This window comes from Perognathus longimembris, chromosome 10, assembly GCF_023159225.1.
Source record: "Perognathus longimembris pacificus isolate PPM17 chromosome 10, ASM2315922v1, whole genome shotgun sequence".
NCBI classification, from domain to species: Eukaryota; Metazoa; Chordata; class Mammalia; order Rodentia; family Heteromyidae; genus Perognathus; species Perognathus longimembris.
The window spans coordinates 67971350-67991448 of record NC_063170.1 but is presented as its reverse complement, the minus strand read 5'-3'; the positions used below and the strand labels follow the sequence as shown (position 1 = coordinate 67991448).

At 54.9% G+C, this 20099-nt stretch overlaps 1 protein-coding gene across 5 annotated transcripts; it reads right to left on the bottom strand.

Annotated features, from left to right (window-relative positions):
• Positions 1 to 1465: 1465 nt before the first annotated feature.
• Brpf1 (bromodomain and PHD finger containing 1) lies at positions 1466 to 18944 on the bottom strand. 5 transcript variants are annotated; one of them, XM_048356229.1, is made up of 14 exons: positions 18593 to 18944; positions 16140 to 16748; positions 11529 to 12488; positions 10309 to 10471; positions 9803 to 9934; positions 9291 to 9437; positions 8215 to 8524; positions 7557 to 7877; positions 6967 to 7251; positions 6352 to 6499; positions 5033 to 5169; positions 4812 to 4930; positions 4316 to 4470; positions 1466 to 2323 (listed from the first exon to the last, which is right to left on the bottom strand). In XM_048356229.1, the coding sequence occupies exons 2-14, from the start codon at positions 16736 to 16738 to the stop codon at positions 2140 to 2142; spliced, it is 3660 nt and encodes a 1219-aa protein (XP_048212186.1). In that variant the 5' UTR covers positions 16739 to 16748; positions 18593 to 18944; the 3' UTR covers positions 1466 to 2139. The 5 variants fall into 5 exon arrangements, with proteins under 5 accessions (XP_048212186.1, XP_048212187.1, XP_048212188.1 ...); XM_048356230.1 differs by having other exon boundaries at positions 9309 to 9437; XM_048356231.1 differs by lacking the exon at positions 6967 to 7251.
• Between the last annotated feature and the right edge of the window lie 1155 nt (positions 18945 to 20099).

Genomic DNA, 20099 nt, shown 5'->3' with positions numbered 1-20099 from the left:
CCCCCGTCCCGCGAGCGGCCCGCCGCTCCCTCGGCCTCTCCCGCCCCGGAACCTGGGCGCGCGCTCCGCGGCTCCACCGTGGCGGAAGCTTTTAGAGGGAGCGCGAGCCCGTCCTTCCGCTTTCCCGTGACCGGAAGTGCGGCGAGAGGGAGCCAATCCGAGGAGGAGGTGAGGGCGCAGCACCAACCAGAGGCCGCCGGAGCGCCGCGGGCCCGGGGACCGGAAGTGGGGCTCCTGGCTCGGGAGCGCGGCGGTGGGCGGGGCTCCGGCCCCGGGCCTCGCGTCTCCGGAGCTTCCAGCCCGGCCGCCGCCCCTTTCCCCCGCGTGGGGCTTCTCCCCGGCCAGGCCCGGGGACCTCCGAGAAGGCGGCCCGCTGCGGGAGGACTCCACTTGCCGGCCGCGGCACGGAGAAATGGCTCCTGGTAGTTAACTGGAGATAAGTGTGTCCCGGGGTGGGCCGGGAAGGTGGTGTGGAGCGCTTGCCCAGCGCGCACCCAGCCCTGGGGTTCGATTCCTCCGCACCACACAAACAAAAACCCGGATGGGGCGCTGTTGGCTTAAGTGGCAGAGTGCTAGCCTTGAGCCAAAGGAAGCCAGGGACAGTGCTCAGGCCCTGAGTTCAAGCCCCAGGACTGCCCCCCTCCCCTACCCTCCCAAAAGGAAAAAAAGTGCCATGGACTTCCCTGCCCTGGGTAGCCCGGCGAAGTAAGTTTCCAACGAGCAAGCAGCGAGGAGGTTAGAAGCGGGGCTCCGTGCAGCAGTGACTGGGGGCATCTAGGCCCAGGCTCGTCAAGGGCGTCCTCTGCAGCTGATTCCCCACTGGCTGCAAGGCTTGGGGCCATCTTGTCATTCTCTGGCTGTCACCCAAGGAACACCACCCACAGGTGGCATCCCTTCAAGCTGCTGGAGTTGGCAAAGGTGCCAAAGATGGGGAAGGAAAGCTACCCTGTACCCCCCCTACCTTGGTCCCCGGTGCTTTAAGGAGGGGCAGGGTACCAGCTTTGCAACTGATGCACCTGGGCCTTGCTTCTGGCAAAGACAAAGGCGAATGGTCCAGAAAGGAAGCAGCAGTGGACCCTGCTTGGTGGTTCGCCACACTGAAGAGCCACAGGCAACTTTCCAGACCTGGAGCTGAGCTCAATCCTAGGACTAAGGCTTCTTAGTGGCGGGGACACAGGCAGGTGCACTTAATTTTTCGAAGCCTCCAAATCTGGAAACAACCAGCTTGTTATTTACCTACCCATTGATATTGTACAGACAAAACGGTGTCTAAAGGTGCTTAGAGCCCAGGACATGCTGCTTTTGAAGTACACTGGGAATGGGAACGTTCCTACTATCTGCCTGCTGTGTCTTGTAACTAGCAGGCCCAGGGGCCAGGAACCACTCTGGCCCAATTACACACCATTCCTGGTATAGAACCTCCCTCCCTTCCTCGGAATCCCTTTGCCCTGGTATAAGAACAGAGTTGTAAATAGACTTTATTTTCTAAGAATCAATATATTTTCCTTTGAAATAAATACAAACCAGCTTGAAAGGTAGGGCAATCTATGGGAAAGAGAAGGGAGGTAGGGGCAAGCCCCTGTCTTTTTAGTACCAAATGACTCTGGCGCGACCCGGAAACGCAGTTACAAATGAGAATAATTTAAATTCTCCAATAATTACAGTATATACAACAGCTTGGGAGAGGTCACCTAGTGCCCCTCTTCTGGGCTCGACAGACATCAATCCCACTGCTATGCTGGGTAGATGCCCGCTCACCTCACTGCCTGCAGGGGCCTTAGGCCTCTAGGCAGTTACAGATGCTCCTAGCACGAGCAGGCAGAGGTGGTGGCAGGTCCTGTTTTACGCAGTGTCCTAACCTTGGCCCACCATCTAGCTTGCAAGGCCACGATCTCTGGAGCGCTTTCTGACCTGTGGGACCTCCCCTCTCCTTGCACTAAGTTGCCACAGGCGCTTGGAGTGTTCCGTACAGTCCAGCTGCACTCAGGGCAGGAGGGACCTCCCCCAACCCAGCTTCCCCTGAGACTGGCCCCAAGACCAGGAATGAGTCAGTGCAGAGGCTGGAGCCACTCCAGGACAGTGAGCAGCAAGGGAAAGAGAGGTCCTAGGGCACTGGCGGTTGCGTTCTGCTGGGCAAGGTCAGTCGCTGTCGCTGGTCTCACTGCTCTGCTCCCCCTGCACCTTGCTGCGGTGCTGCAGGGCCCTATGGTAGGCGATCTGCACAGACTTGCGGATGTTGGACTTGCGGCCCTCCAGCATCTTCTCTTTGTCTAGGTCCTGGTTCACACCAAGAGGAACCAGCTTAGTCCTGGGCAACCACTGCCTATAGGACAAAGTGAAGAGCAAATAAATGATCTGAGAGACAGCAAGCATTCACTCATACCTCCTGGGTTCCAGTAACTGGTCAGGACCTCTTGGAGATTAAGAGACAGCCCTGGCTGGCCATGATAATGCACACCTCTAATCCCAACTACTTGGGAGGCAGAGGTCAGGAGGACTGGTATGAAGTCCTAGGCAAACTTAGCAAACCCCCCCCCCCCTTTTTTTGCCTAGTTTTTAAATTTATTTATTAATTGAACACAAATTTTTTTTGACAAGGTGTTGTGCAAAAAGGGTACAGTTACATAGTAGGGCAGTGTGTACATTTCTTGTGATATCTTACGCCCTGTTTTTCTTTCCCTTCTCTAGGTCAGGTAGACATATATACAATATACAATGTATTAAGAACATATACAGTAGCCACGTGGCCTACGCCAAAGAAAATTCGCCTAGGGCTTTAAATGTAATGTCGATATTAGACAATATGTCAACAGTAGTCTTACATGCACATACATACATAGCTTTTGAACTATTGTATTCCACTGAGAGGTCAATTTTTGACCTTTATATGTTGAGTAGTTGTTTGGTTTTAGTTACATACTGTTGGGTCGCTCCCCCAATCCTTTAGGAAATACTATTTGACAAGCAGTTTTTGGTTTAACAGACCTGGTCTCTACTGTCTCTCCGTCTCCCTTTCTTAACAGTCATATATCAGGGAGATCATGCCCCTTTGTTTTCTGTGTTCTAGGCTTGTCTCGCTCAACATTATTTGTTCAAGTTCTGACCATTTCCCTGCGAATAACAATATTTCACCATTCCTAATCGCTATGTAGTATTCCATTGTGTATAGGTACCATATTTTTTGGATCCATTCTTCTGTGGAGGGGCATCTGGGTTGTTTCCATATTTTGGCTATTGTGAATTGTGCCGTGATAAACATGGAAGAACAAATGTCTTTTTGATATCTTGGGACTTGCTGTTTACAATAGATGCCTAGGAGTGGTATGGCTGGGTCATAGGGTAGGTCTATATTGAGCTTTTTGAGAAACCTCCATACTGTTCTCCAAAGTGGTTGTACTAATTTGCACTCCCACCAACAATGGAGAAGGCAAAACCCCCTTTTCAACTCAGTAAGTTAGCAATGATGCTACATGGTCCTGAAACCAGCCCTGGGCAAAAAGTACAAGACACTATCTAAAAAAATGAAGAGCTGGGCAAGGGTGGCTCATATCTATAGTTGTAGCTACTTGTGAGGCTGCAATCTGAGAATCATGCTGCCGCACCAGCCTGGGCAGCTAAACCGGAGACTAGTGCCGCCAAAGAACCAGCAAATAGCTCCAACAGGAAGAACTGGAAGGGTGGCTCAAGTGGCATAGCACCAGTCACTAGTGAGAAAGCTATGCAAGAGCATAAGGCCCTGAGTTCAGGCCCCAGTACTGGCACAAAAATGGGGGGGGGGTGTTTGAATTCTACAATAAAAAGACCCAAATCCCATTCCTCAAGAGACTGCTGACAGCTGTGAGAGCATTAGCCGAGCCTACAGTTTAAACTAGGATCTCCATGTAAGAAGGCAGAGCTCTGACTTAAGCAGAAATTGGTGCCCTGTCCCATAGGCCGCAGACAAACCTCACTGTCTTCTGTGGGCTATTAACAAAAAGACTACACATGCAGATGTGACAGAGCAGGGATCTACAGCTTCATGTTTATGCCTACTTTATATCATCTTGTCACCACAGAAGAAGGGGCAAAAGAAGCCATGTGGGTTTGTCACTGTCACTGGCCCTTTGGTCCCTAGCAACAACTTTTGCATCAGTGCCCACTCAGCCTACTAAGGCTCGTGGCCAACACAATCCCTTTGCTCAAGATCTGTTCTCCCTCCCTCCCCACGGCTCCACCACGGCCTGCTCTGTGGCTGGAGTTTCTTTAGCCCACCCTCAAACCACTCAGGATTGCATCTGTGACTGCGAGTTATACCACATGACCCCCCCTTCCTTACCAGGTTCGCTTGTTATCAAAGAAGAGAACGAGGTAGAGATGCTCTCGGGCTTCCTGGGTCATCTGCTCCCCAAGTTTCAACACCTCCAGGGGGGGCACAGGGATGGGAACCCCATGGTGGAACATACCTTCTCGGGGCATTTTTGGATCGATGATCTGAGGGGACAACACAAGCCCAGTTTGGGTCAGCTCCCTTCCTCCACAAAGCATACCCTTACCCTATCCAGGAACCGTGAGACTGTGAAGCTAGTGGGGACAGGGAACATTGTACAACAGCGCTGTAATGCTGACCCGCAGTTGCCTCTCGGGCTGAATTACATCGGGGCCCACAGAGCCAAGAGAAAGTAAAGGGAGCTGCAGAAGCTGGGGAGCTCTCTGGGGAACTCAAGCTGCATCTGTCCACCATTTATCTGCTAAGGAACCCTGTGCTCCGCAGCTAAGCGGAGACAAGCTGGGGTGGGAGAGCAAGGAGCAGAACAAGGGAAGCAGAAGCCTACCAGTGCTGGGTAGGATGGATACCCCCGGCATTTGGCCCACACGAGGTCCAGAGCGTCCAGTGGGGAGTCCTCATCCTCGGACAGCCAGCCAGCTCCCCGGCTCAGACTCTTCCTCACCACTTGGCAGGAATGGGAGAGAGGGGGCGGATCAGCAGCTAGAGAGCTGGCAAGGCCCTGACGCCGGGTGCCTAGCACCCCTGGCTGCGAGGGAGAGTACTTACTGCTGTGGCCCACGCCGCGGCCAGTGCCCACGGAGTAGGCCTCATTCTCAGTGCCTGAGGTGTCTTCACTGCTGTCCTCTGGGAATGTCCCCCGAGAGAAGGAGGGCTTACCCCGGCCTTGTTTGGAGGGTGTTGTGCTGTGGTGGACAAGATGACGGGAATTCAATTTGAAGGAAGCAAAACAAAGGATGGGGATGGCACAGTAGTATCTTTTCTCCTCTTTACACTCCCAAGCTCTGGGCTTTTGGAAAGCAGAAACTTGTGTGAAGAAGTTCACACACACACACGCTCAGGGGCTAGGGTGGTGGTTGGGCCGACAGGAGCTGAAGCTTCAGTAATGAGGGAAAGCATGCCTGTCTAAAGGTGATACTGACCAGATTCCCCTTTCCCTCTTCCTTCTCTTTTGGTGGTACTGGTATTTGAATCAGGGCCTTGTGCTTGCTAGTCAAGTGTGTTACTGGATACCTCCAGCCCTTTTGTAGCACTGCTTATTCTTGAGAGAGGTCTTACTTCTTTCCCAGGCCCATACCTGGACTACATAGCCCTATTTTCTTTTCTTTTTTTTTTTTGGTGTATGTGTTGGGGGCAGGGCAGGGGGTGCCAGTTTTAGGGACTGAGCTTTTTTGCTCAAGGCTAGCGCTCCACCACTTGGACCACAGCTATGCCCGTTTTCTGCTTCCTGCACTAGCTAGGATGATATACATGTGCTACCACACCCCAATTCTATTGAAAGGAGGGTCTTGTTGACTTTTCTGTCAGAGCTGGACTAGAACCATGATCTAGAACCATGATCTTACTGATTTTAGCCTTCCACTAGCTTATATACCACCATGCCCAGTTATTAGTTCGGGGGTCGGGGGTGGGGTGGTTTCCTCACAAACCTTTTACCCTTGACATGGCCCCAAACGGCAACATCTCTGATCCTGACCTTTCAAATAGCTAGCATTACAGGCATGAGAGCCACTGGCATCTAAGTGGACTCAGATTCTCTCATTTTTAAAGAGCATAAAGACTAGAAATTTCACGTGGCCTATCATTAAAAAGCAAAAAATAAAATACCTTGCTGGCCAGACCAGCTCCATCTGTAGGGCAAATCCATGCCATGAGGCAGTTCCAAACTATGAACTTAATCCAAGAGAGTTCTCTTTGCTGACCTATCCCATTTATCTCGCAGAGACCTTGAGGCTTAAGCACCTTAGTCTAGACAGAGGCGGCTGCCAGGCTCCCTCCCCCACGGGAACAGAGAAATGTGGAGGGGGCCGTGGCCCCTGGGAGGCACCCCATGAGCTCGCTTTGATGTGGATGGAGAATGCTGGTACCTGGTCCGGTCTGAGGCGGCGCTGCTACTGCTGCTGCTGCTGGACTCGGAGTCCGAGCTGCTCCGGGGAAGGTTGCAGTCATTGCGGTACACCAGGAAGCTCTTCTTCACTGGCTGGTTTCCACTGCTGAAGCCATTGGCTGGTAAGTCTTGGATGGAGGAGGGGGAGGAGGAAAGAAAACCGGTCAGGAAGATGTAGAGCAGAGCTAACAAAGGGGGGAGGGGGGCTGAGGGCTTGGGTCCTCCATCCTTGGCAGGAGCACTGGGCAGTGTCTACCACCACGCCCGTGCGCAGCCCTGCCCCACCCCTCGCTTCCCTTGGCAGCTACTGGCCTTCAAACACAAATGGCTTACACAGCAGGAGATTCCCCAAGGAAGGCGAGAAGAGAAGAGGTGAAGTGATACAATAGAGGGGGCCCTGGACAGAAGTCTAGACGGGTCATAGTGTCTGGGCCTGTTTTCCCAACTAAGAAAGAGGGGATGGAATTCCAAGAATGGCTGAGGGTACTTCTAGCTGTTTCTTTTATGGGAAGATGAGAGGGTGGCCCGAAGTATGCTGGGAAGAATGGCAGCTCTGCTCACTCTTGGGGTGGGGCTGGGTGATGGTGGGGCTCACCCATTGGGGGGTCTTCTGTGGACTTATCACTGTCGCTGTCTGAGCTCGAACTGGGCCGGGGGCTCCTACCCCGCTTGCGCTGACGCAGGGAGCCCATGATGGGGAGCTGGGGGGGCCCCACAGGACTGCCTCCGTGGCTGGGGGTCATCTGGCTCTCCCGGTTTTTTGGGGGGCGGCCCGGCCTCTTGGGCGGTCCAGCTGTCTTCGGGTTCTTTTTGGAGAACAGAACTGAGGTTCTCCTGCCCACCTCATGTGCGGGGGTTGAGGACATGTTGGGACCCAGGCCTGGAGCAGAGAAGGAGAGAAGGAGAGTTGGTGAGGGCCTGATGTGAGAGGGGCCGATGTCCAGGGCAGGATGTGGGGATGGAGGCCATTACTCCAGCTAGGTGGGGAGATGGGGGGGGGGGGGGGCGGGCGCGGCATGGAGTTCAGACAGTGACTCTTACAAACAGCCAGAGGAGGCGGCTAAGAGGCCCCTGATGGGGGATGAGGGAGAAAGTGCAGCTAGCTTACAGGAAGGACCTCTGCCCAGGGATGGCAGAGCCCAAGTCTGAGGTGTTCTGTCGTCTATCTCGTGATGGGGTTCAGACCTTTGCTTGTCTCCTGGCTGCTGCTCTCCTCCGCCGCACTGTCTGTCTGGCCGTCTTTGTCACAGACTGCTGGGTGGGGTGTCAGACTGCCTCTGCCGGAGGGGCCGTGCCGCTCGGACCCGTCCCGGCCAGTTTCCCGCTGGTGGGCCAGTTTCCGCCGCAAGGCCGTCATCTCTTTCTTGATCATTTTTGCGCGCCGGGAGCGGCCCACACTCTGCTTGCTGGCATTGACTTCGTCCAGCCGCTCCAGCAGCAGCTTCAGCTGGTCCTCCACCGGCAGGTGCTTCTGGCTCTCCAGCAGGGTCAGCCGCTCTTCCTCTGCTGTGGCAAGGGTTGAGGGAAAAGTCAGACTCACGGCAGCCCATGCGGCCCCTTGGACCTAAGCAGGCAGCAAGCAACCCACGCTTTCTCCCTCAGTTTCTCACCAGGAATAAGTATCAGTGAAATAGCAGCACCCAGATGCAGAATGGCAGGATCTGTGATCCATTCAGTCTGGCTTCTTGGGTGACTTCCCTGGGAATAGCCTGCTGTTCCCTGCCTACGGTGCCTGCTCCCAGGAGGGGCCTTTTGGAAAGCTGTGCATCCCCGGCACTGGCCTCTACCTATGCGTGTGTGTGTGTGTGTGTGTGTGTGTGTGCGCGTGTGACTCATCACCCACCATCTTCAGTGTGGCGCGGGGCATCGTCTCCAGGCAGGCTGTGGGGGATGTGCATGCCCGTCTCAAAGTCAATGCCCATTTTTTCTGCCTGCCGCCGGGCCTGGCGGAGCACAGCGCCGCCCTGCTCCCGGAGCCGCACTGCTGCCCTGTAGAAGATGGTGTCCTTGGCGTTATACTTGAGGCAGTTGCTGACGATGAGGTTGAAGTCCTCCTCAAAGTCATCAAAGTTCAGGTAGCGGTATGCCTCCAGGTTTTGCTTCATGGTGAAAAAGTCCATGGGCTTTTTGATGTGGTCAAGGTAGTCAGGTACCTAGGAGAGCAGGGTGGGCATATCTTAAGTGGAGCTATGTCCTCATTCCCTGAATCCTGCTCCTAACACCCCCCCAAGATGCATTTGGCAACCTCCTCCCACCAGTTAGAGGCAGGCATGAAGCACAGGGGAAAGGAAAGCCAGCTTCCAGTCTTCACTTTGCCAGTCACAAGCTGGGTGACCTTGGCAAGTTTCTAAACCTGTCTGGGCCTTGTTTTCTCCTCCTGAAGGTGGATAATGAAAGTACAGCAAGTCGGCCTCCTAGAACCATGGGAGGCTTCAGTAATTAAGTGGCCAGGGGACTTCTCTAGAAATAACACCACCTGCATTCCTGCTGCTCTTTATACTCAGTGTTAAAACGTACAAGAGGCACCGCCTCAGGCCTCTCATTTTATACCTTTCAGAGAGAAGGGTCTGCCAGTCAGGACCTAGGGCTTCAGAGCTGGTTCTTTAGGTGCTGAGCCTCTTAAGTCTCCGTTCTAGGGTTCAGCACCCCGAAAGTGTCTTCCTGCCCTGGGATTATTCATTTGGCAGACTCAGGCCCTGCCTCTGGGGAAGGAATGCAGACTGCCTCCCATTCTGGGCCTTGGGGTGGGACAGGGACAAGACAGAGTCCAGGTGATACATGTGGCTCCAGTTCCTCCTGCCCCAGAGCCACCAGCCCCTCTCCTCAAGGGCCCCACCTAGTCCCTGGCCCAGACCTGCAGCAGGGGTCCAACTGGGAGAGGAACAGAAAGAAGACGGAGCGAGGGGAAGGGATTCTTACTTCGTCCAATTCGGTTACCTCAGACAGAGGGACCGGCTCGCTGAAGATGTTGCCTGTGTCCTTCTCTTGGAGCTGCTCCAAGGTTTTGCGAAGGAGGATGAGGAAAGGTGTCAGCTGCATCTCCATGGCAATCTGCTGGACCTTGATCTGATACACACAAGGAAAGACTTGATCAGCCAGAGCCAGGCCCGGGCCAGTCTCTTGGCAAAGAGGTCTGAAGAGATGATTCCAGCTGGCTGAGACACTTGCCTTCATTTTCACCCTCAAGGTTGGGGGTGCTCCCTCAGGTCTGTCTACCCTCTGCAGGAAAATGTCCCGCAGTTCCTGGCCTCCTCTCTGGCTCCTAGCCTGTGCCGCCACGGTTACCTGCCAGGGTTCTGTGCACCCTCTTGCAATAGGCTGCTTCCTGGAGACCTGACAGCACCGGGCACAGGGCCACCTGGGACACATGCTCTCCCTCCTCTGATGTCTATGCTCTGCTCTGAAACCAGGGCTGGCCCAGGAACTCTCACCGTCTCCCTCTTGAGTTTCTCCCGCTTTCGGATCAGTTCTACCAGCAGCCGAGCTCGCTCTAGGTCATGCCGGAGCCGCTGCCAGGACTTGAGCTGTTCTTTAAGGGCCCAGTTCTTATCCTCAGAATCTCTCTGCAGAAGCAAAAAGGGGGAACAGGAAATGAATTGAAAGCCCGAGGGCAGCCCAGAGGAGAGGAAGATTGTCCTGGGAACTTGGGTCAAGAGCAGGTCAAGTCAAAGGAGAGCACAGAATTTATTGGTAGCTCCTCAAGCTGTGTGTCTCCAGGATGTGGCAACGAGTAAATGCTCAGTGTGTTTGTTAAATGAATGAACACATAGGAATAATACCTTTCCACTAAGCTGATACATGTATTACGATTTCAATCTGAGCCCCATTTGAAGGCTAGCTTAAGGAAGAAATATCATAAGCCCCAACAACTCCGAGGCTCAGCCCTCATCATTTTGGCACTGGTTCCCATAGTCCACAGGGAATTGGGACACAGTACCCCAACTTGGTCACAGTTCCTCTGAGACTGTAGGTGTGTCTGCAGGCGCCTCAACAGTGGGACCCCGTTCCGCGACTGGCGCTTCAGTGTCCAGTAGCTGTGTAGCCTCTGCATGAACTGGCTCTTCCTCTGGATGGTCAGACGGTTGGTGATTTTACTGAGTCTGGGAGATAGGGACAAAGAAAAGAACCTTTTGTGTCTTGATTGTCCGAAAAAGGATCTGTGGCCAATGATAGTTCCTTAATGGGGACAAACAGGGAAGGGGGGGCCTTAAAGCAGAATGGTGCCAAGCTCTCAACACTGAGTCAGGTCTGCAGCCCTGTATGCTGGTCAGTAGTGGTCACTGCAGCCTAGGGAACTATATGACCCTGGGATCCCCCACTCTGACTGTGCCTTTGAAGGTGTCATGGTAAAGTATGTGTACTTTACTTTGTGGCTAAGATCAAATGAGCTAAATTACAGCTACAGAAGAAACTTAGGGGGAATCTACTAAATAGCACAAGACTTAACCATGACATGAGCACAGCCCAAATGAAGAGCAGCTCACATTCCATTCTTTTGGAGGGCGGTGGTGCTTGACACCGAACCCAGGGCCTTGCACATGCTAAGCATGCCTCTTCCACAGGACTACCCTGCCAGCTTCGCCACAATTCTTGAGCCTTGTCTTCTCCACATTCCATTTTGTTTCTCTTCCATAATCAGACCTGTTTGTTTTTCCCCCCATTGTGGCTGTTCCATCCTTCCTTCTTAACTTAAACCACACTGTCAAAATGAACGGGGTTCAAAACATATGTTAGGTCTGCCAAGTAAAAGCTCAAGCTCCTAGGTCAAAGTCGGTGACTTACTTAAAATACTTTTTTAGGTTGGGACTATAGCCTAGTGGTAGAGTGCTTGCCTCGCATACATGAAGCCCTGGGTTCGATTCCTCAATACCACATATACAGAAAAAGCCAGAAGTGGCGCTGTGGCTCAAGTGGTAGAGTGCTAGCCTTGAGCACAAAGAAGCCAGGGACAGTGCTCAGGCCTTGAGTTCAAGCCCCAGGACTGGCAAAAACGAAAAAAGAAGTAATAATAATGACCTTTTTAAAGTTTAATTTTACTTCAATGCAGCTTCTTATAGGAAGAACACAACCCAGCCTTGCCACTCCACTCCAGAACCCGGCAGCCCCTCTCCAGAGCTCCTTCCCCGTCGCCTGACTGGCTCGCCGCTCCCCACATACCTGTGTGGTGGGATGCACGGCACCGACACCACAGGTGCGGCTGCCCGCTTCTCCGCCAAGATCTTCCTGGCTTTCTTCATCTTGATCCGGGACTTCGCCTTGGCCTTCTTGACCTTCTCTGAGCTCCAGCCTTTACCCTCATCTTCCTCTTCATCCTCATCCTCATCCCCTTCGCTGTGGGACAGGGCGGGCAGGCGGCGCGCAGAGCCTGGGGGGGTGTGGATGTCGCAGTAGGCTGTCTTGCGGACACTGAAGGAGGTGCCATTGGCGCCTGTCTCCCGGACAGGCTCCATTTTCATGTAGAGGCCTGCCTGCTGGGCACATGTCACGTGGAAGGCTGTGTAGCAGTTGGCCTTGTGGCACTGGATGCAGGCCCCGGAGCCCCGCTGTTTGCAAATGTAGCAGGTGAGCTTCCAGCGGGCTGGGGGGATATGTTCGATGCTGTCAATAGGCTCTAGGAAGACCGTGTTGGCGAAGCAGACCTCAGGGATCCACAGAGCACACACCACGTGGGCCCAGCGCCCGTCATCGGTCTGCTTGAAGGCACCGCCCTTGTTGGGGCACAGAGCACAGTCTACGGCTCGAGAGGGTGACTGCAGGCAGCGGCGGCACAGCCACTGGCCCTCGGGAATGTAGGGGACGCCGTAGCACTCCTGGTGCACGGCCAGGTTGCACATGTCACAGAAGAGGATGACGTTGCTGTTCTGGCACTCGCCATCGTTGCAGATGCAGCAGACGGCATCTTCGTCCACTAGTGCATTGGGGTCCCCTTTGTTGTGACTTTCAAAGTAGGACTCCTTCTCCAGCCGGTCCATGAGGTACTCAAAGATCTCCTGGGGGATGGGACTCACACCCTCCGTCTTCCGCCGCTCGTTCATGATATCTAACCAGATGTAGTCCTCCTCATCCATGTCGTACTCCACTTCCTCATCCAGCTCCTCCGCAGACTTCTCGATGTACCTGCAGTGCACACGAGGGCTCAGCACCACACGGCCGCCACTTCTCCCCTCCCTCGCCTCCACCCCAGCTTCCACAGGTGCCATGGCCATTTGCAGCTCGGAGGAAAGGAGCCCTCAGGCTGGCCCACCTTACTGGTGAGAAAGCAGCAGAGCCGCACGTGAACTCAGGCCGGCCACCACAGCTGCCACATGACGCTGCCTGCCGGGCTCCGAAAAGCAGGCAGTGTGGCAGCTGAGGGCCACGTGACAGGCGGCTATCTCCCACTGTCAAGTTACACACACACACACACACACACTGTTTCAGCACAGTCGGTACCAGCTCAGGGCGCCCTCCACCTTCAGGCACTATGCTGGTTTTCTGAACAGCACTGGGGGATAGCCATCGTAATAGCCAAGAATCAATGAGCAGTTACTATAATCGAAGCATTAAACCAAGTTTCCACGGAGTCAATGCTCTTTTTCACCGCATCTGATCTCCAGCCCTCACACAGCTCATCGCCACCCTACACCACTCATACAGAAACAGGCCCAGAGGAGAAGGCTGCTTCAGGCAGCTGCGACACAATGTGGCAGCCACAGGCTAGCCATGCCCTAGGCGTCTGGACTCCTAACTGCAACGGAAGCACAGGAATTCAACTTCTAACCTGGATGTAAATCCTGACTCTGCCACTTCGTGATCTTTAAAACAGCACTGCCAGTCTCTGAGCCTGTTTACTGACAGCGCGGGGATAATGTCACCTACTTCGAGAGATGCTTCCAGGATCAAATGGCATCACAAAAACAGCCTCAAACAAGTGGCACAGAGCCGGCACCAGCAAAATGTAGTTCTTGTCCCTACCCTCCACTTGCCGTGAGGGAAATGGGCTGAGCCGGCCATGTATACAGAGGCTCCGGGTCATCTATGACTGACAGCAGGTACGTGAGCTGAGGTTCTCTGGGCCTCGTTTTCATCAGCTGCACAGTGTTAGTGGCAAATGCCAACCAATTTCACACTGCTTTGTGAGCATGAAATGATTTAATCTAAGTACTTAGTGTGGAACAGTATTCAGTAAACATTAGCCTTGTTATCAGCTTCCATATAGACCTGTCCTGCCTTGCCTTGCAGTATGGCTGTGTGTGTGTGTGTGTGTGTGTGTGTGTGTGTGTGTGTGTGTGTCTAACTCCTCCACGACAGGGTAGGGACCAGGATTGAGTCTGCACCCCACATACAAGTGCTCAGTGTTGCTCATTTGGAAGGCATGTGGGTGGCAGGAGGAGACAGAAGGAGGCGTCTGCAGGAAGCAGCTTCCTCCCGGCCCTTCACCCCTTCCCCAGGGCGAGGGCAACCTGTGCTCCGAGCAACGGTGTGACTCAGCACTGGCGTCAACTGTTTGCATCCTTCCAGGACTTGCACCACTCTCGAGTACCACGCCTCACCCTTTCCTCTGCCACGACACACATGACCTTAGGTGACGGTGTATAACATACCCCGCAGGATTCCAGATTACAGGCTGTGACATAGATTAGGTAGGCTGAGTGTCACGTACAATTCTTGACACTCCAGCTAGCATGTCACTTTCTCCTCCCCCTTAAGGAAGCATATTAGAATGCACACAACAAAAAGTGAGCTCAAATTTATGAAGTAAAGCATTTTCAAAACTTGGAGAATTTTGCTAGCAGTGGTAATTCCATACAACACCCCTCCAACTAACTGCAACACACCAGCTAAGACCTGCTCCCCTGAGAACAGAGCTTCTCCCCAGGAGGGAAGACTGAATCTGAGTGGAGGGAACAAGAAGAAGGAGATAAATAAGCTGGGAGCACTAAAGAGTCATTAAAAGGAACCAGATGCCCAAAAAGGATCCATGTTTGGGGTATGGGAGAATGGGCATGATGCTAACCGAAAAGAGTTGGTAGAAAACTAAACAGGGCTGAACAGATGCAAAAAGAGAGGAAGAGGAAGACTTGAGTGGGGAAGACAGGAAGAGGAAACACACTTATCACCAAGTTCCTATACATCTATCTGCTTTTAGGGAACTGAGATGTCATAACATCATATACATTTGGTAAAAGCAACTTCATAAGCCAGGCAATGGTGGCTCCCATTTGTAATCCTAGCTACTCAGGAGGCTGAGATTCTCTCTCTCTCTCTCTCTTTTTTGGCCAGTCTTGGGGCTTGAAATCAGGGCCTGGGCACTGTCCCTGAGCTCTTTTGCTCAAGGCCAGCACTCTACCACTTGTACCACAGCACCACTTCTGGCCTTTCTATTTGTGTGGTATTGAGGAATTGAACTCAGGGTTTCATGCATCTAGGCAAGCACTCTATCACTAAGCGACATTCCCAGCTCTGAGATTCTAACTACCGAAGAGCTGAAGTGGAACTATGGCTCAAGTGGTAGAGTGCTAACCAGGCCCCAGTACCTCCAACCCTCAGGACTGGTGCAAAAAACAAAACCAAACCAACTAATACCCTGCTTTTTACCTGAGAACCTTTATGACACATCCTCTTCAAACATCGGAACTTCTGACCAAGGGACAAAAAAACTACTCAACTAAATCATTGGAATCTTCTCTTTTCCTTGGAGGCCAAGGCTCTAAGAAGGAGGTTTCAATAAGCTGTGTAACTTGTGCACAGGGATGGGAGGGGGAAATGGCAGGAAAGCAAAAGAAGGGGCAGCATTATCCCAACAAGAAATGCCCTCATTACCTGCCTTATGAAACGGTAACCTCTTTGTACAACACCTTCATAATAACAATAAAATCCTCAGCTTCTTGCCCTCCTTCAGCTGGGATTTCTGAATGTAGTTTCACCACCACACTGCTCCCCCGCCACTTCTTTTACCTTATGCTAAAGCAATTTAAGCCTTACTATGCCTGTGTCTTTTAAATAGGAGTTACCGTGATCGAGATTTTAGAAGGATGGAGGAGGTAACAAACAGTACAAGAAATGTATCCAATGCCTAATGTATGAAACTGTAACCTCTCTGTACATCAGTTTGACAATAAAAATTAAAAAAAAAAAGATTTTAGAAGGAATGAGCTACAAAGTCAAAACTAAATGAAACAAAGGGCCATTGGCGAAGTATAAAACATAGGCAATGGGACTACTGCTTAAGCACACTAGAAGACAGAAGATACGTCACAGAACAAATAGTGGGGGAATAGCGTCTGCAGACTTACAGCCAAGTGGGTGACCACTCTTCCTCCTTTAGGGAGGCAGGAAAGTATTCCGCCCGGTCTGCAGATGGGGTCTCTGGCTGCGATTCCCAAGGCCACACAATGAGGAAGGTGCTCTTTGGGGGCAGTGAGAGAGCACATCTCTGGAGCCAGAGGGGACTGGCTCTGAGTTCCAGCCCAGCTATCTACGGGCCTGTGACTTTCCACAGCTCTGCACACTTTCTGGACCATGGCTTCCTCATCTGTGCAAGGAGAACAATACCTGCCTAGAAGCTGGGAGAACGAAGTGAGGGAGTGACTGAACAGCGGTGAATGCAGGACCTGGCACGTGGCAGTGTGGGCTAAGTGCCATCCTCCACAGAGGGCCAGTTCTTTTCACTGTCCTGGCAAGACAGTGCTATCCTTTATCCCTGCCGCTCTCCTATCTACTTGGCTCTCAGGCTCTAGAGGCCTACGCGACCAGTTCTCGGGTGGTGGGAGGTAGGGGTGGCCTTACCGGTAGTAGGAAGTAGGCCGGGGCGGGGCATCGGGGGTGTCCTGCTCCAGCTCCCGGTACACCACCTCCGGCAGCTTTGGAGCGGTGCTGGCTGGAGCATTGTGGTGGTGATGGTGGTTGGAGTCCTTCCGTTTCTCCTTGTTCTTGTGCTTGCCAGACTTGGGCGTAGCTGCAGGTGTCTCTGTGTTCTCCTTGTTGCTGCCGTTCTCAGGGGCCTCCTCGGGGGCTTCCTCATCCTCGGACACCACATCCAGGTTGTCAAAGATGCTGATACGATGGACTCGGCCATGCAGGTCTACCTCTACCATGCGCTGGGCCTGTGCGTAACTCATCACCTCGCGGCCTGGTGACTGAGATACCTCCGAGGGGCTGGGTGACTGCTTGTTGGCTGGGCGTGACTGGCGACCCTTCTTCTTGTGCTTGCGGAGGGGCGTCTGTTGTGGGGGTGGTGGGTTGTCATGGTCGTAGTGGTACAGGTGGTACTCAATACCACTGTAGCTCTTGTATACTTTGCGGCAGGTCTCCACAGGGCACTCGTACGGAGGCTTAGTTGCCCGCAAATTGTGGCAGAAAGTCTTCACATCAAAGTCCACCCCCATGCTGTCACATCTGGAAGGCACAGACCAGTTAGCACAGGCTGAGAAAGAGTTCCCACTTTCTACACCACAGGTCCCGCTCTCTCACCTTCCTTCTCCACAAGGCTCACCAACCTCTGGCCAATCTACTTTTTTGCTTTTTTTGTGCCAGTCCTGGGGCTTGAACTCAGGGCCTGGGCACTGTCCCTGAGCTTTTGTGCTCAAGGCTACCACTTGAGCCATAGCTCTACTTCCAAGCCATACCTTTATAGCACCTGCAGTGCCATCTACTCTACCAGGGGCCTTGGTCTGGGCCCTCTAGACCTCTTGGTCACTCTGCTCTAAGTCCAGCTTCTTTATCCCAATCTCATATCATGTGAGGTGATATGTTTCTACAAAGTAGCAATGTTCACTCCCATCTTCAGACTGAAAGCCTCCTGGCCATTCAGTTTCTTTAGGATACAGTCTACATTCTCTATGACAACACTCCTTTCACTGTCTGGCCCTTGTCTTCCTAGATTCTTCTCGCTAGTTACAGTACTTTGTCTGTGGATATTCTCTCTGACTGGTGGGCTGCCACTCATTCTCGGAAAGATTTCTGTTATGACTCCTCTGACACTCCTACAAGCACATTTGCCACACTGGAATTCTTTGTCTCCTCCCTCCAGACTTAAGGGCTGTGCCATAGACACCAGAGCTGTCTGTCCATTTCTGTCTCCCCAGTACTTAGCCATGCATCGAACACCTGGTTCCTAACAAATGAATGAAAACCCTGTTGCATGAATAACTGAATGAGGGAATCTCCAGATTCCGGGGGTTGAGAAGAATGGGGTGAAGGCCATCATCAACCCATGTAGAAGCTTTAACTAGTAGTCAGTGATTTAGTCCTGGACTCCAGAAATCACTGGATTACAGAATCAGTCATTTTCTGAGGTCTTTCTGGGGACTTCAGATTTTGGATAGAGATGTAGGCCCAAAGAAAAACTGAGGTCACTTAGCTGAGGACCACAAAAGAACATCAGCGTTCCCCATTTGCCTTTTCCTGAAATACTAAGGGAGTACCTACCAGGAGCCAGGCTCTAAGGACACAAACAAGTACGTGACCATCTAGGCAGGATCAGCTCCAGGCCCGTTTCCTTCCCAACGTGCCTGGGTGAGAAAAGGTAGCAGATGGCCTCAACCCCCACGACGCCTAGTTGGCCAGGGACTGGCCCAGTTTCTCTTGGCCTAGTCGATTTCAAGAAGGAGCTTGGCACCCTCGCAGGAAAGGAGCGGCCGGAGCTCCAGAGAAAACGCCGAGCCTTCCCGGCCTCTCTCCCCCGGGGGGCTGAAGCGGGCGAGTCGGCCACCCCCCGGCTCCCACGACCCTGACTAAAGCTACACCTCCAACTCCTCTCCGCACGCCGCCCACCGCCCGCAGCTCAGCCTTCCAACACGAGCCAACCAGAGACACAAACAAGCGCCGCTCCCCGGAGCGGGGTCCCGGGTGACCGCTGCGCCTCAGGCTCCGCGGCCCCGATTCCCAGGGAGGCGCCGGGGCTCCGGGGATGCCCGCCGGGGCCGGGCGGCCGAGGCCCCAGGGCGAGCCCCCGACTCCAGAGCGCGGGGGGCGGAGGGGGGGACCCGGGCCCGAGCCGAGCCGCCCCGCCGCTTCCCCTTTGTCACAAAGTTGGAAAGTTAAAGGAGGCTCCGAGCGCTCCCGCCGCCGGCCCCGGGGGGCCCGCGGTTGCCGGGGACGGCGGCCCGGCGCGGACGCCCCGAGGGCTCCCGCGGGGCGGGGAGGGAGGCAGGCAGGCCCCGGGGAGGCCGGCCCCGGGCGCCCCGCCGAGGCAGCCGACCCTTCCCGGCCCTCCCGCCGGCCCCCGGCCCCCCACTCACCGGCCGCCTCCAGTCGGGGTTCATCGCCGGGGCGCCCGCCGGGGCTCCCACCCCGCTCGGGGAGGCCGGCGGGAAAAGACGGGGCGGGAAGGCGGAGGCGGGGGTGTGCCCCCACTCCGGAGACGGCGGCGCTCGCCGCGGCGGGCCCGGCCGCCCCACGCTCGGGCCCCGCTGCCCGGAATTCCCGCGCTGACCCCGGCCGCTCCCGGTCGCGCCGGCGCCCCAGCGTCTACGCTCCGTCGGCCGCCGCCCGTCTGGTCCGCCCCGAGGTGGCCCGGGCTGGGGCCCGGCGCCGCCGGAACAATGGGGGCTGCCGAGGCGGCGCGGGGACGGCGGCGGGGACCGTCGCGGAGAAGGCAGCGGCGGCGGCGGCGGCGGCAGCGGCGGAGGCGGCGGCGGCGGCGCAGGTAAACGCGACGCCGCGGCGCTGCCCGGAAGCACTTTCGCCACGGACCCCCGCCCGCCCGCGGAGGCGCGAGCGGCCCTGCTCGGCGCTCGGCGCGGCCCCAGACGCCCCACGGAACGCGCCCAGCACCTCCATCGCACCGCCGAGCTCCCGGGGTCCGAGGCGACGGCACTCGAGGTCCCGCGTCCTCCGGCCGTTTGTGGCGAATCTGCGGGCGCAGAGTGCGAGCGCGGGGCTGGGCGTGCAGAGCCCGCCCTTCTCCCCTCCCCCTCCGCCTCTTCCCTCCTACTTCCTCCCCGCCCCCCCTCCCCGCCGGCGCCCAGGCTGAGGTGGGGGGACCCGGCCTGCGTCTCGAAGGCAGGCGGCGAGCTGGGGCGGGGCCGGGGCCGGGCCCGGGGGGCGGGGCCGGGGGCGGGGCCTGGCGCTGGAGCGCCGGGGGCGGGGCTGTGGGAGGGGCGGGGCCGGCCGCGACGGGGCGGGGCTACCGGGAAAGCCGGGGCCCAGTCAGGACAATGTGGGCCGGCCAGCAGCCGGGCGAGCCGCGCTACGGACGGGAAAGCCGGCCCGGAAAGCGAGGGAAAGGCCGAGCTGGGGAAGCAGCAGCGTGAGGGGAGGTTTGATGGTGGGGCTCCACACCTAGGAGCCTGTGGGCTGGGAGAACGCAGCAAGGTTGAGAAAGGCGATGGCAAAGTGGGAAAATGTCTCTGGATTGCACATTCACCGGCTATGTTACTGAGGCGAGTTGCTAAATTCTTCCTTGTTTAATTTTGCCAGCCCCGGGGCTTGAACTCAGGGCCTGAGCACTGTCCCTGGCTTCTTTTTGCTCAAGGCTAGCACTCTGCCACTTGAGCCACAGCGCCGCTTCCCGCTTTTTCTGTGTATGTGGTGCTGAGGAATCGAACCCAGGGCTTCGTGTGTGCTAGGCAAGAACTCGACCACTAAGCCACATTCCCAGTCGGGCTTACTGTTTAAGTCAGGTAATGAGCACATTTCTTTTTGGATGATGATATCACTCCTTCCTTTGCTCTCTTCCAGTTTTTCTCTCGCCCACAAGTTACATTGTTTCTCCCTTTTTTGTAAAACTCAAAAACTGTTGTCAGT